Below are 17,259 nucleotides of genomic sequence, written 5' to 3'. Positions count from 1 at the left end.
TTGTTGAAACCACTTTTTCCCCCAGCGCTGGGGGAAATTTAGTGAAACGTTTGAACTCCGATTTCGCGGGCTTTTTTTCATCGCGTTGAAGTAAAACTTTTCTGTCCTTGAGCTGACCACAATATGAAATGATGAGTTGGAAGGGCATCTTCCCAAAGTGGAAATTTCTAAACTATGTACACTCTGTGATAAAGGGTGAAGATTGTAAACATGAAACACGTTGCTTGCCACTAAGACGTCTGATAGATTGCTTCCAACTCTTCCCCAACAAATCTACCTTCGTGGTGTTGCACTAATCAGTTTTCTAAATGATATAGCTATGTTTCAAACCATATTTTTTAAATATCACGCTTTAAAGTAAAACTTTATACATATATTGGTTGAGACGGTTAAAGTCAAATCGTTATTTGTCATAACGTTACATGTTAAAGGAAATGCTAGCATGGAATATCAAATAAACATCAGATTCAGCTGTGCAAATCGGCACAGGACTGAATAATTCTTTACAAATGGTTATCAACAGGTTCAAGACGTTCGTTCTGCCGAGCGCGGGGGATTTGAAAGGACAGGAACACGTGAGTTGTCAAGCGCGCTCAATTCAAAGTGGGCTGACGGGTAATGTCTGTCTATTTATGCTAGCACACTATACACACAAAGACACCTGTGGTTTGCATTGACCTCATAGGGTGTGCTCTCGCCTAGCCCAAAATTAGATTTCCCCTATTCCCGCCTAGCTCCAAATCTATTTTTTCCTATTCCCACTTGGTCCCAAGCCCAAAGGAGCAGTGTTGCTACACAGGATTAACGCTCTGAGTTATAGCCTGTTTCCCTATTATCTTGAGTGAGTGTTCACTCTGTCATCCACTACCTTGGATACAGATCTTGCCTTGGGTGAGCGTTCACTCACTATCTTTAGTGTTCACTCAGTGTCATCCAGTTCATAGCATGAAAACTCAGACAACTTAGACAGCTTCACTCAAAATCACAAACGCCAATAACGCCATCAAGACACCCCATCCTAACCTGTACAAGTTTATCAATGTCATCAAAACCACGCCAAGAATGAAATTTTCAATAATCCATTTCCAGGTCACCAGTAGACTGAAGTACAAGAAGAATAAGTATCGAGATCTGCAGATTCAACTCCAGACTCTGAAGACCAGATACCAATGTTGCGAAATTGATGTCATGTTTGCTGATGCTGCTTCCTACTTAATAAATGTCGACTTATAAATTATAAAGTGTATGTTCACATGAGAATCTGAAACAGACCATATCAATCTGTATAGAAGTTTGTGTTTATTTAGTACGACTAATCCCTGACCCCAAACCTTATAACCATTCCCACATAGCCCAATGTGTTTGTTTGTACAACAGAGTAGTTACAGCCAGTTTTGGGCTAGGCGGGCATGAACCCCTCATAGAGTACAAGTGTTCCTGTTGCCTTGGATGTGGTGCTATCTACAACTGTAGCTGGATTTAGTTATTTTCAAAATGTACACTGATATGAGTACACTTTTGTTATATTTCTATCTTTATTTTATATGAGCTAACATGGGTTGTGCATTTTGAAATTAAGTGGTGTAAGTCTTACATTTCTAAAATCTGTTCTCTATCTGAACAGGGCACGACAACACTGTTTCAGTAAGCAGATTCCTGGCCCCTGCATACACTCGGTGCTGTCTCTCTCCCTGTGACGTAGATATGCTTCTATCCATGTGTATTTCAAATCATTTGATTTTAAAACATCAGACTCTGACTGAAGTCCTGAAGTAAAAGTGAAACTGGATACATTTAACGTGAAAACCTTGCATAATATAGCGTTTAAACACCAACTTTCCGCAGGGTAACTGAATTTTGAGAAAACGTCCGTATGGGGTAATATCTGTATTCCGATTCAAAAAGAGGTCATACCAGGTATATGCAGGTTTACACATTTATAGCTGTAATTTACACCTGGAATCACTAATACATGTACAATGTGTACAATGTGTACAATGTAATCATCTTTTTTCAAAGCATAGATAATGAAATGTGTACAGTTATGATCAGTCGGATAACAGTAGTATATAACGGGTCGCCAGAAGGCAGTTTTGGTTGAGAGAGGTTGAGGAAAGGTTAAAGTTCACATGTTCACAGTTTTCACTTGTTCATTATATATAAAATGCACTGGTGATTGTGAAAAAGAAAATAAACAAAACTAGAAGAATGTAGTCGCAAATCAAAAGTGCAAGATTTTGTACTTGGGTTTACCTTCCTCGAAACGAAGCAGCCGCGATACCGAACCCAGTCAGGGCCGATGGGTGTGCTTTCATGTGTAACGACGCCTCGTCATTGGCCACTCGTTCATTTGACGATACGCTTCAAATTGCATGTGGTCAGTGATTGAAGTTGTGCATTTCATATTGTCATTAGTAGACAGGCAGGCAAACACATAGGTGTCACTAAACGAGACATTGAGTTTTCTCTGTGACAGAGTCTGCTTATCACAATCAACATGTTTTGGGTTTTTTTATTATATAACGAGTGGATTATTTACGCGTTTATGTACACAACCAAGCTACGACTAGTGTTCACGACCTAATACTCTTGGCGGGCATATTCTTTCAAGCTCCGCGAACCTCACTGTGCATGCGTTATGGGCGCAGCGCAGCATAGTTGTTGAAACCACTTTTTCCCCCAGCGCTGGGGGAAATTTAGTGAAACGTTTGAACTCCGATTTCGCGGGCTTTTTTTCATCGCGTTGAAGTAAAACTTTTCTGTCCTTGAGCTGACCACAATATGAAATGATGAGTTGGAAGGGCATCTTCCCAAAGTGGAAATTTCTAAACTATGTACACTCTGTGATAAAGGGTGAAGATTGTAAACATGAAACACGTTGCTTGCCACTAAGACGTCTGATAGATTGCTTCCAACTCTTCCCCAACAAATCTACCTTCGTGGTGTTGCACTAATCAGTTTTCTAAATGATATAGCTATGTTTCAAACCATATTTTTTAAATATCACGCTTTAAAGTAAAACTTTATACATATATTGGTTGAGACGGTTAAAGTCAAATCGTTATTTGTCATAACGTTACATGTTAAAGGAAATGCTAGCATGGAATATCAAATAAACATCAGATTCAGCTGTGCAAATCGGCACAGGACTGAATAATTCTTTACAAATGGTTATCAACAGGTTCAAGACGTTCGTTCTGCCGAGCGCGGGGGATTTGAAAGGACAGGAACACGTGAGTTGTCAAGCGCGCTCAATTCAAAGTGGGCTGACGGGTAATGTCTGTCTATTTATGCTAGCACACTATACACACAAAGACACCTGTGGTTTGCATTGACCTCATAGGGTGTGCTCTCGCCTAGCCCAAAATTAGATTTCCCCTATTCCCGCCTAGCTCCAAATCTATTTTTTCCTATTCCCACTTGGTCCCAAGCCCAAAGGAGCAGTGTTGCTACACAGGATTAACGCTCTGAGTTATAGCCTGTTTCCCTATTATCTTGAGTGAGTGTTCACTCTGTCATCCACTACCTTGGATACAGATCTTGCCTTGGGTGAGCGTTCACTCACTATCTTTAGTGTTCACTCAGTGTCATCCAGTTCATAGCATGAAAACTCAGACAACTTCCGAGTCAGGAAAGAGCTGGTTAATATTTAACGATTTTCTTCACAAGGGATTAACAAAAGACTTTCCCTCTGCAGAGAACGGGCGATTTGAAAGGACCAAGTCACGTGAGTTGCCAAGCGCACTCAATTCAAACTGGGCTGACAGCTGCTGTTTGTCCGTCTATTGGTAGCACACTATACATTCACTGATTGATCACCCTTCACTTTTGTTTACATATATTTGGGCAATACAGTTTTGTGTGGTGAGACCATCAGTGCTGAGTAACCCACAAACAACGTGGACCATCAGTACTGAGTAACCAACACACAACATAGACCATCAGTACTGAGAAACACACAAACAACATTGACTATCAGTACTGAGCAACTAAAAAACATGCACCATCAGTGTTGAGTAACCCAGATATGTACCATCAGTACAGGGTTATCAACAAACAACATGGACCATCAGTACAGGGTTATCAACAAACAACATGGACCATCAGTACTGAGTAACCCACAAACAACGTGGACCATCAGTACTGAGTAACTCACAAACAACGTGGACCATCAGTACTGAGTAACTAACAAACAACATTGACCATCAGTACTGAGTAACCCACAAACAACGTGGACCATCAGTACTGAGTAACTCACAAATCAGATGGACCATCAGCACTGATCGTAACTAACAAACAACATTGACTATCAGTACTGAGCAACCCACAAACATGGGCCTTCAGTACTGAGAAACTCAAAAACAACATGGACCATCAATGCTAAGTAACTCACAAATGACATGGACCATCAGTGCTGAGCAACCCATAAACAACATAGACCATCTGTACTGAGTAACTAACAAACAACATTGACCATTAGTACTGGGTTATCAACAAACAACATGGACCACCACTACTAAGTAACTTACTGGTACACAGCATAAGCTGTTGGATTTGAGCAACCCACAAACAACATATAGACCATCAATACTGAGTAACCTACAAACAACATAGACTTTCAGTGCTGAGTAACCCACAAACAACATGGACCATTAGTGCTGAGAAACCCACTAACAACATAGACCATCTGTGTTGAGTACCCCACAAACAACATAGGCCCTCAGTGCTGAGCAACCTACAAACATCATAGACCATCAGTGCCAGGTAACCCACAAACAACATAGACCATTAGTGCTGAGAAACCCACAAACAACATAGACCATCGGTGCTGAGCAACCTACAAACAACATAGACCATCAGTGCTGAGTAACCCACACACAACATAGACCATCAGTGCTGAGTAAACCACAAACAACATAGACCATCAGTGCTGAGCAACCCACAAACAACATACACCATCAGTGCTGAGTAATCCACAAACAACAAAGACCATTAGTGCTGAAAAACCCACAAACATATACCATCAGTGCTAAGTAACCCACAAACATAGACCATCAGTGCTGAGTAACCCACAAACAACATAGACCCTCAGTGCTGGGTAGCCCACACACAACATGGGTCATCAGTGCTGAGTAACCCACACACAACATAGACCATCAGTGCTGAGTAACCTACAAACAACATAGACCATCAGTGCTGAGCAACCCACAAACATCATGGGTCAAAAGTGACAGACCACCAGTACTGAGTAACTTACTGCCAAACATTATGGACAATCAGTCCACTGCCAACGGTTTGCAAGTCAAACAGAATGAGGTCAGAACGGCAATTAGCAAGAACCACAAACCCGAAGTGGGAACATCAAACATGTATATTATCTTTATTTCACACGTGAGCATTCCAAAGCACATCTCTGCACACAAACTGCTCTACGACAGTCGTTACTCCTACGATAGCCTTGAGAGAGGAGGCTCGGCAGTCACAATCCGAGGTTCCGGCAGTCCGGCGCGGAAACGGTTGGACGAGTGGCCTCCCTTATGAACTTCCGGCATCATGGCGGTGAGTAAGGCCTGTGCGTTCATTTTACGGCGAAATTGGAAGTGATGTCTTAAAGGATATTGCTATATGCTGCCAGTTACTTTTTTGAAAATGTTTTCCAATGTTTTAATTGTCGGAACCTTAGGATATAGCCCGGTTACTACTTTAGAACAATGCCATGTGGATTGACCGGTTTCATTAGCCAGTCAGTTTTAAACTGACTTAAAGATAATACAAAGAACGGAGCACTTTACCTCGCACACTTTTCAGATTAATTAGCGCTCCTTAAAGGTCGGAGAAGGTACCAAATCCTAGCCCCAAACCCTAACCCCAAGTATCGTAAAGGGTGCCGAGTTAGGAACTCTTACCGTTATGCAAACCAGCCAAATAATCAGCAGCGTGCGTGACGATATCTCAATTTCATTCTTTGTCAGGGTTAGGGTTTGGTACCCACTCCGATCTTTGGGGAGTGTTAATTTATCTGAAAAAAGTGCGCTCCGGTAAAGTGCAGGACTCCCACAAAAATATATAGGATTGAACATAACAATATATAGGATTGAATCACGTTGCATGATAAGGATCCAGGGCACAGTAATGCGACAAATGTAATATGAAGAAAAGGGAAGGAATACTTTCTGTTATGAGGTTTTAAACAGTTTACTGCTTCTTTGTGAAAATATTTTTAGAAAAAGTATGTATTCTTTGAAAAACGGTTTGCAGTATACAAAAAGGTAATACCAATACCAGTCTAAGTTTTCTTTATCATGATGAAACAGGACCACATTTTGTATGGTTGCAGAATGTTGGGATGAGTATACTTTACTTTACAAGAGTTCACTGTGGGTTGGTCACTCTTTCAATAAATTTGATTAGTTTCAAATCACTCATGCCAGTTTAGCACATGTTGTAGCATGACAAATCATTTTCATTGTAGCTATAGGTGTAATTTGAAAACAGCATACCACTCAAATCAGTCAAAAATATATTCAGAAAAAACATCCCTGTTCTATCCCTGTTTAGATGATGAGGCCAGTTTTAAGATTTTCATATTTTATGTCATCTATGGTCTGTATTGTGATAATCATATTGTTGAGTATGTTAAATGTTTTCCCATCATCACTGCAATGTTGGTCTCTTTTGTGGCATACTGTAGTGTAAGTGATGGACTACAAATTGTGATTATGTACACATGGTGTATTTGACAGCCTACATCTTGTTCATGTTCTAATAGATGGAATGTTTGTGTAAGGTAGAAAGCAGACAGGTTGTTGATTCAATTCCATGTCATGTTTGGAAGGTATCCATGTTACTGGCCATTGGTAGTATCTTATCTCAGGAGCCTAGTACAACCTACAACCTAAATTTTATAACAGTCTACACTTACAGCTCTCTTTTTGAGCTTTCTTTCCCCACTAAAAGTTGATGAAATTCTTGAAATGGCTGAAATAGCATTACTGTAAAAAGGTGTTTCATGTGTTGAAGATGGTGTGGTGCGAATACACACTCAATTTTGTTTTTCAGGCCTCTTCTAATCAAGGAGGACCCCCAAACCCTATGATGAGACCACCATTTGGGGTGAGAAACATATGAAATCAAAAGAGGTTTATGAGAACCCTGAGGTTTCTAAATGATTAAAGTTCTTCAACAATTAAAACTTCAATGTACCAAGACAATTCTCCATCATCCTCTTTATCCTCCACTTGTCAACATGGAAAATTGTCAAAGTAAATGCAAACAAGGATGAATTGTATGCAAACTAAAATATTCATTCTTAGCCTAAATTTGTATGTATTGATTAACCAGTAAAAATTATTAACTCTTAGCTGATTTATCGCAATGATTTCCCTTGGTAGATAGTGTTTGGACTTGCTATTTTTTATTTTTGGATCACAGTAAAATAGACTTATGAACTTCATTGTTGTGCATAAATATTAAACATGAAAAGTACCGAATCTGAAAAATAATTTATGGAGATTGATCGCCATTTTCAATTTGGCCCCATAAATCAAGCTAAAGTATAAAAATATATATTTAAGAAAGGGATTTCATTAACTAGTTCTTGTGTTTTGCAACGGAAGTTCACAAATTATATCATTGGGTATTGTGATATGCCTGTAAGGTTATAGCTTACTTACCTTCAGATTTTATGATGCTGAATTCTGAAGGTAAGTAAGCTATAATGTTACATAATAGCTAAGAATGCCTGTGTATTAATAAATACACATGATGAATATACCATCTTTCAAACTTGCTTTACAGCATTGATACAAAATGGCATCATTTCAATCACTCACTCTATATGCTTAAAACTGACATGGTAACACGGATGTGAAAGTTGAGATCACAAAATGACAAAATCATCATGTAGTTGATTCTTACAGATGCCTCCTGGGAATGCCCCGCCTCCAGGTTTCATTCCCCCACCTGGAATGGGAGGTCACGGTGACATGAACCAACCTCCTCCCGGAATACCAGGTAATGAGTAGCACTGGCAACAGATACCACAACATTATCTAGAGGAGATACACAACTTTGTTTTGGTGAAAAGTGAAAATTCTTTTTCATAGAGATCCTCCTTGGGGTACTTATAAGCATTTAAATGTTCTTTAAATTCTTGCGACAGTTGTAACTATATTTTTTCAATAAAAATATGTACAAAACAAAAAACATCATGAGGCCACCCCTACAGGGCCCCTGGCCCCATGACAGCCAAGAGCAGGTACCTCTTCAGACTATAGCCTCCAGCAAAACGCTTCCTTTTCTGTCGCCCCCTGTGGAGACGTGCTACAGCGATTCAGAGATTCTTGCTTCTAAGAAACACAAGACAAGTACTAAGATGAGTAACTCAGAGACTCAAACTGTATGTATGGTTTCTTTATTAGACGCATGGGCGCCTTAGGAATCATTTTTTACAGTTTACTTGTCAAAATGTTGTAACTTTTGCTGTCCCTGTTGGTAGCCACGTGGCTGGCATAATGGTGGAAGGCAACCTTTTTTCCGCCAAAACTTTTAAGTTTTTAGGGCGGTCTTTTTAAAGTAAGCGTTTGTCAGCTATACTGTTTCATGTATTTTATTAATACTGTTTCCATATTATTTCCATATTTACTACAAATTTGTCGTAAATTATGGTGTAGTGGCACTTAGCTTTTACCTTAACTACGTGGGTAGTTTTAGTTATTTAGCTTTGCGCCCATGTGTATTTTGTTTCATTTATTGTTACATTACACAACACTAGGGCTTATTTGTTGCTTTGCAGTTTAAATCCTGCTCAACATGCAAATCCTCTATCCTGGCCAAGGACCTTCACGACGTATGTCTAAGGTGCCTGGTTGAATGGCTCGGCTACTTGTGCCTTTGGCACCGCTTTGGTCCGCTCAAAGCTGGTTTCCGGTAATTCTCAGGTTTCTGGCTCAGCCTCCTGTTCTATTACCCTTTTGACCGTACTTACTATCCCAGAACGGAGCGCCACACCCGAATCCCAGGATTCAGTGGGTGGCTTGGCCGCTGTCCGGAGTCGCCTCCATGCAAGAGGAATTCCTGCACCAGTTGCAGACACAATTCTGGCTTCACAGAGGGATTCGACGAACGTTCAATATGAGGATAGATGGGTGTGTCGACAGGGGGATTCTCGATCCCTTTTCTGCAGATCTAGTATCTGTGTTGGAGTTTTTACAATCTGAACTGGAAGCCGGTCTGGCCGCTTCTACAGTTAGAGGTAACTCCACTGCAATCTCTGCCTTCCACATTCCTGTCGATGGTGCATTATTGGGGCAGCACCCTCTAGTTCAGCGCTTCCTTGCAGGCGTAGACAGAATCCGTCCGTCTGTCCGGCAGATTAGTCCCCCGTGGGACTTACCAGTCGTTCTTGATTGGCTGTCCTGTCCTCTTTTTCACAATCTGTCGGCTCTGTCCCTCCAGCTGTTGACATGGAAGACTGCTTTTCTTGTGGCGGTTTCACAAAGACAGAGTGAGTATTCGATTGCCAGATACTTACCGTCCTAAGAGAGATTGCACCTTTCACATAACAGCGCCTATTGACCTCCCTACTTTCATGCAGCCTTCACCGCCCGGTACCTCTTTTCGACATGCTCACGTCTTAGATGTCCGTAAGACCCTTAAGGCTTATACCAAGCGAACAAAAGACATTAGGAAGAATGATCAATTGTTCTGCTGTTATGGTGGCGGCAAGGCTGGCCTTCCAGTGAACAAGCAGACCATATCTAGGTGGCTTGTCTCTGCCATTTGTATGGGATACACCTCAAAAGGTCGTACGCCCCCTGAGGGTTTGAAAGCTCATTCGGTCAGGGCTGTGGCAACGTTTAAGGCATATGTATCTGCCTTGCCCATTGAGGAGATCTGCTCTGCGGCTATTTGGAACCAACTGAGCACGTTCATCCGTCATTACCAGTTAGACAGACTGTCAAGCGAGCGTGCTCGGTTTGGCCAGTAAGTTCTCACCAGTGGGCATGGCACGAGTGCCCTAGCCGATTGAGCTACCCTCACAATTGATGAACGATCATTTGACATTGTAGCTGCAACAAGTAGACTGGTGGTGGTGTCTTGCTGTATACTTTCCATCTTTTATCCCGGTGGTGGGCTCTATTATGGTGGTGGTATTTTTGCTTTACCGGTCTAGACTCTCTGAGTCCTTCCCTAGCACCTTGGCCGGTGCATGAGAATGGAACTTAATATATCGGTTGCCTGTCCTGGCTCCCGTTTTTTGAAAAAAAAAGAGGGGGGGAGCCAATTTTTTATAGGCACCCTACGGCTTTCTCGTAGAATGGTAGGGTTAGACCGTGTACTAGCCTGGCCCTGGTCCGCACCCCCGCCGCAAGGCACAAAAAGGTCACGTGACCAGATAAGTTTAATTCCTTGTTACTTTCAGTTTGTAATAAAGGTTATCATCTTATGTCAGGTTTATGAGCAGACAGAATGCCTCTCCCTAAGATCAGTCTTTAGGAGTCTGTCTTATGCTTATAAGTACCCCAAGGAGGATCTCTATGAAAAAGAATCGAACAAACCTGTAGAGGTTGCAGATTCTTTGAATAGAGTCCTCCTTGGGGTACGGCCACCTGCCTCCCCACATTCTGTCTGTATTGCTTACAGAACAGAAGTGTTTTGCTGGAGGCTATAGTCTGAAGAGTTACCTGCTCTTGGCTGTCACGGGGCCAGGGGCCCTGTAGGGGTGGTCACACAAGACAAAAACGATGTTTTTTGTTTTGTACATATTTTTATTGAAAAAATATAGTTACAATTGTCGCAAGAATTTAAAGAACATTTAAATGCTTATAAGTACCCCAAGGAGGACTCTATTCAAAGAATCTGCAACCTCTGCAGGTTTGTTCGAATTTTCAATAGCAGAGGCATTTCAACATCACATTCAACAATTTTACTGCAGTTATGCAAAACTATTCATCAAACACTCTTCTTTACTGTCCTTCTATCAGGAACTCGGAAGTCCGTGCCAGAAATGAGTAATATCAGTTACGATGCATTAAAACCCATTTAATATGAATTTGGAATTTTATAGTCTGATTGAGAGTATTTATTGTGATTTGGTTGGGACTTCAACCAGAAAATCCACTTTCTGGGTACAGATAATTACATGTACTGATAATAGAATAACCCTGTTAACATTTAGCATTTTTGATATTTTTGTCATGTGGTCAATAGTTAGATGAAACATATGCTGTGCATGTCTTGTCAGTAGTTAGATCGAAGCATCAGTGTCTTCAGCCAACATCAGTGACATGTGTCTTCTGTGCCTTTCTAAGCTATTTGTCTAGATTGATGAAGCTAGTAAAAGAAGAAGAAGTCAAATTGTTGGTGCCTCGGCCATGTTGGCCTGGACTTTCTAACACAGATTCTTGTCTCTTGGAGATACCTGGATCTGTGGGTCATGGGTTTGAATCTTAAGATTCAACATGTTGATTTAGTAGGCTTTTCTAGTAAGTAATGTTCAAAGTGGCATTAAACCAAACTCACATGTTCAGTGAGTTTGCAAAACAAGGTGACAAAACAGTAATTGAAACTTGTATGAACCATATAGAGATGCAAAATATGTTCTTGTTCAATCCCCATCATATAGCTGGAATATTGCAGAGTGTGGCATAAAACAAAACTAAATTCACTCTCGTTCAATCCACAGTACAAAGCACGGCCATGTTTTTATCACTGCTATGTTTATGTTACCAGGCTACAGTGGGCCCCCCAGCCTGCCCCCTCCTGGTTTCCCCCCTGGCATGCCGCCTCCGATGGGGATGCCCCCACCCATATTCCCTGGAGGTAAGTGTTTGGGTAAATTGTTGTCTAGGACATGTTAACAAGTTAATGCCAAATAACAGGGGTTCAAAAATTCCATCGCCTGACGCCTGAGACAAGTCAGTTTTCATTTTGGGCAGTCAAATAATGGCATCTTACTTTTTTGTGGACTACTAGATAATTTCCTTTTATGGTTTGAAACTGCAAATAATCTTGGATTTAATTTCATAAATGCTCACAATGTAGCTATTAAAGTTCACAATAATTATAAAGTAGAGGTAGTGAAAATGTGAAATTATCACTCTTCGATAAATAGTCCAGTGAACATTAACATCACACATTGTGCCCTGTGCCAAGTGGCTTTTCAAGATATTTTTGAACCCCTGAATAAGACTGAATGGTCCATGTATAGACTAAAGCACCACAATTTGTATTGCGGAGTTGTATCCCTTGGCAGGCCAGGCGCCTATAATTGTAGGTTGGAACCTGTTATCGTGACTAAGTTTCTGGGTTTGTTAGGACCAAAACAAGGCAAACTGCACTCTGCTGAAAGAGATGGAAATAGTTTAGATTATTACAGTGTGTGATCTGACTGATTCTGTCATAACATAAACTTACTAATTTTTCATTATCCTGACTCATGCTTTCTATGCTTATAACCTCCCTCTATGCGAAGATAGTGGAACACTTGAAATCCCTTAAAGTTCCCTTCTAATTGAAGCGGACATACAATACACTCACCCTCTGAAAGTGAAAGCCTCCCTTTGTTGCCAATATGGTCACATGACCAGCCATGATTGTCACCCTGTTCTTCATCCCACGATGAGGACGGTTTGAGGTATTTTGAGTCCCAATACGGCAATAACTTTTTGCTTATATATTGGTCCTGTAAACTAAATTGTGTCATATTTGGTTTTTAGTTTGTAATTATTATTGTCATGATGTAAAATTATTGTTGAAATACATAAATTTTCATGTGTTTTGGACGTGTTCTTAAACTTAGACTTGGTCTAATTATGTTCTCAGTGTAAGTTATGGCTGTCAGCGGTTGATGCACATATATAATGTCCTTCATGCAAACCTGTTTGTTCTTCCACTGTTCACTGTGAACTTTGTAAGAATATTTCTTATTCAGAATTTGCATTGTATTTATATATTGTGCAAAGGCGTGCTAAAGACAAACAATGTAGGCTGTGTCAAGTCATGTCTAATAAATCGTTTGATTCTGTGTCTAGTAACTGTGTGTTAATCACAGCTGACATTCATGATTTTAGTGATTAGCCAGACATACCCCTCCAGGGCATAGTTCAGATAACAGCGAGAAGTCATCTAGGTTGTGGAAGAGAACGTCGTCAGAATCAGGATCATCTCAACCTAAGAAGTTGACGTCATCGTCAACAGCTAGGACTAAGTCTTCAACTACTAGATCAGCTCTGAAAGTACACTCTAAGGCTACTACGAAGTCCTTCAGCGATGAGATCGTCCCTCGGGACGAACGTCACATCTACGATGAAGCTCCATTACTACTGCCTGAGGTGCAGATCGTCAGCACTCCTGATCAACATTCAGCATCTACTAGACTGTCATTAACTACATCAACAACAACGCTGCAACCTTCAGAGAGTCTGCTTCTATGCAGACATCTACAACGTCTACAGTCAACATGTCAGATGCTTCTGGGAATCGATCACTGCTGCATGCACCACAGTACCTGGACTCCGGCCTCTTCATGCAACAGTTCACCACTCATATGTTGAATCTGATGGATTGCTGTTTTGAAGGGGAATGGAAATGCCAGTCAGCAGCTACAACTACAGTCGCCCTACATGACAGTTCACTGGCTGCAGTAGGTCCATCGGATGAAGAGGAGGTATTGTATGCGTGCTCCCGTTCACAGGAATCATCGCCATTGCCTGTATCATCCCGTCGCAGTCAAGATAAGGCTCCTTCCATCAACTTCCAAGTGCTGGCACTCATGGATCTACAGCTGCATGCATTCACTGTCTGCATACCTCGTTAGAGACACCATTATCGTTTGTCTTCTTCATCGGATGCTGATTCACGCATGCATGTGTGAGAACACTCATGAATGACAGGCGTGCCAGGGATACACACTGACAGGAGGATCACACTGACTTTTTCTGCATCGTTCCCCACTTGCAAAAGACTGGTCTGAATCTTGTACATGGCAGACAGAATAGATGAAGTTATCCTGCATAATGAAAATGGTGTCAACTTTGCAAGATTGCAGCTACTAAGTAACTAACAGAACCCGGTCACAGTTCACATATCAGGAAGTCATCTACAGATGTAAACCATCCAGAGGCTCATAATAGAGACATTAGGATCCCTGATAACAGACTTGTTTGCAACCAAGTTCAACAAACTGTTAGAGATATTTGCGTCTCCAATATCAGATCCACAAGTCTGGGCTACAGACACTCTCAGCGTACCATGGGAGGGACTGAACACATACATGTTTCTGCCTCCAGTACTACAGGCTCAAGTATTACAGAAAATCAAGCATACAAAGCGACTACAACTGACAGTGGTCACGCCCTACTGGCCAGCGAGGGTGTGGTTTTCCCGACCTCCTACAAGACCTCAGAAATCCTGCCTTAGAACTGCCAGAATGGCCGAATCTGCTAATTCGTCCACACATCAAGTAAGCTCACGGAAATCCGTTATCATTCCAGCTACACATATGGACTGTATTAAGCTTGTTAAATGAGGATATTCCGCCCAATCAGTGAACTAACAGACGTATGCCACCTATTGTCACTGACCTCTACATGTAATCCCTTGTCATGACATTGCTCCTGTACTTACATACTACCTTTCGACCACACTAAGAACTTGTATAAACATATCCATACTCTCCTGCCTTGCACATCCCTATTGGCCTCTGTATGCAGTCTATTGTTATGGCTTCCACATGTTAATGCTGTGCTGCTCAGTTAGTTCCTGTTGTTTTTGTTGATTATTTACTGTATGTGTATATGTACCATCTTGTCTTATCTGCCTTTTACTTGCTTGACAACGATACAAGAAGCTGTATCAAAACATTGCTCCACCCGAATAAAGAAGTTGCTCATCCATAAAGTTTTGTCCCTATCAGACATCTCCTCGATCACTCTATGATAAGTGAAAGAGATTCAAGCTATATGCAAAGTGGTAAGGGCTTTACTACAAGTAAAGCATATCATCCTCAAGTGGCTGACTCCTTGTGTCCTTTATAATAACACAAGACATTTAAAAGGCTGTGTGTTATCGACTTACTTAGTGGCGCATAGAACAGTTGTCACTATGAAAACTGGCATAAAGTTGCCTAAAAGACCAGAACTACCAGCGATACTATGTTCATTCAAATTGGAAGATCAGCAAAAGAATTTCAAGGCTCCCACATGGGATCTCACAGTAGCACTACAACATTTTACAAGCAATGCTTCAGAGCCACTAGATGGGACATCCATGCACCTGAAATGCTGTTTTTACTTGCCCTAGCAACATCTGTCCGGATGTCGAAGATACATGCTCTAGACTTTGCTTGAGAAAACGGATCATCGTGACAGTGTACACCTTGGACTCATATGAGATTTTATAGCCTAACACTAGTGACAGACAATTTCACATCCCAGCGCTGTCTACAGTACTCGGTCCAAGTGACACAAGAGACTATCCTTGTGCCCCATCAGAGCATTGAAAATCTACCTCCAACGGACAAAGACAAGAAGACAGAAATTCAAGCGCCTGTTTATTTCCTTATCAACTGAGATGCCTACAAAAGTTTCAAGGAATACTATATCAGTCTGGATGAGAACCATTATACTTCGAGCATACAAAGCAGCAGGCCTTGTGCCGCCACAAGCCTCCAATCCATATGAAGTAAGAGCCCTACCATCCACACTTTGCTGTACATGGAAACTGCTCGATAGCAACAGTTATGAAGGGCTGCTTTTGATAATCCAATACAAGTTTTTTTGCCAAAAACGACTCCTGAGATATTGCCACTGAAGACATCACTGGCATTCATTAATTCGGTCCCCTAATTGTAGCACAAATACTAATGGTTCGTCAAAGGTGGCGAGAAAAATCTCACCCTTTGTATCACATGACTTGCCAATGTCAAACACTCTGCGGAATAGAATGGTTGAGAGTTCATGCACCGTCTCAGAAGAGACTAGCATGAGTGATTGTATCCCTGTACTTGTATGCTATGCTTGTTTGCAATAAGTGAAGAAGGGATTGCATCTCCACTTGATGCATGCAGCAAACAATGAAGTCACAAGACAGTTTCATTGACAAGTTTGTCAAGTGTGGTCCCCCCAAGATACAGAATGAAAATTGAAAGTTTGCAAGTCTACAGTGCCGTTTTCAAATTCCAATGGGACTGTTATAGGACGTAAAACAAAGACAACCGGAGAATTCAGGAAGTGGCCTGACCCACCACCAATTCCTTTGGATTCTGTCAAACATTTCTGTCAAGCATAATAAGCATGAGTCAGGAAAAGGAAAAATATGTAATTTCTGATTAAAATTGATATTTTATACTTATACTGACTCATGAGGTCAGCCCTCAGATCCTTACCTCTTATAGCATTCTGGATTTTACTCTGAAGTAGAGTGTTCAGTTGTTTGATTCAGAGAGAGTTGTGACAAACATGGCCGGTCATGTGACCGATTTGCGCACCAGTGTACAGGCTAAAGGGAGGCTACTCATGGGCTACTAATGATTCCCTTCAATGAAGGGAACTTCAAGGGCTTCAAGTGTTCCACTATGCTCGAATAGGAGAAGACAAGCATAATAAGCATGAGTCGAGATAAGTTTAAAATATCAATTTTAATCAGAAAATTACATTTTCCTAATAAGATTGTTGTTGTGAATTGTCCATATAACACCATTTACCCCTTCCTCTGGAACTAAGAACCTGTGATGTTACTCATTAAATTATTTCAGATTGTTGAACATGTTCTACAGTTTCAGTCACAGAGAGTTCTAATGTGTGCTACAGCATTTTCTATTCAGGCGAGAATTATTTCCTAAACTAGCATAGACACACTTCTTCCAATAGGATCGTGTTTCCAGCATTGATGAGGACTCCATTGTGTGGAACCCAACAACCAAACAGAGCCTAGACTTTCTTGTTTACATGTTTGAATGATGTGGTGTACTATGAGTGTTTTGTGTATTGAGCAGGCACTTCCACATCTTCACCAGTCATATCTGCATCATCAACTACTGCAGGGGACAGTGGAGACAAGGTAAGTCACTCTTTCAGGTGAAAAGGAACAGTAACGTCACATTACATAGTTCGTGAATCAAACCATATCTGTTCAATTCGAATAGTTCCTCATTGTCTCTAGAATCGAATATCTACAAACAGTTTTATGTGAGCATTTTTACTTGGAATGAGAGTGTTCCAAAAACAGAATATATCAAAGCCATGCAGTTATATCATT

At 41.0% G+C, this 17,259-nt stretch overlaps 1 protein-coding gene across 2 annotated transcripts in view; it reads left to right on the top strand.

The window, feature by feature from the left end:
* Positions 1 to 5,486: 5,486 nt before the first annotated feature.
* LOC137256254 (pre-mRNA-processing factor 40 homolog A-like) overlaps positions 5,487 to 17,259 on the top strand; it is a 40,958-nt gene continuing 29,185 nt past the window's right edge. For both annotated transcript variants that reach the window (XM_067793986.1, XM_067793984.1), the window contains exons 1-5: positions 5,487 to 5,559; positions 7,060 to 7,113; positions 7,920 to 8,013; positions 11,734 to 11,823; positions 16,997 to 17,061. In XM_067793986.1, coding sequence (XP_067650087.1) covers positions 5,554 to 5,559; positions 7,060 to 7,113; positions 7,920 to 8,013; positions 11,734 to 11,823; positions 16,997 to 17,061 — 309 coding nt within the window. In that variant the 5' untranslated portion in view covers positions 5,487 to 5,553. The remainder of the gene's footprint in view (positions 5,560 to 7,059; positions 7,114 to 7,919; positions 8,014 to 11,733; positions 11,824 to 16,996; positions 17,062 to 17,259) is intronic.

Source organism: Haliotis asinina, chromosome 11 (genome assembly GCF_037392515.1).
Source record: "Haliotis asinina isolate JCU_RB_2024 chromosome 11, JCU_Hal_asi_v2, whole genome shotgun sequence".
NCBI lineage: Eukaryota > Metazoa > Mollusca > Gastropoda > Lepetellida > Haliotidae > Haliotis > Haliotis asinina.
This window is presented reverse-complemented; position numbering and strand designations above follow the sequence as displayed.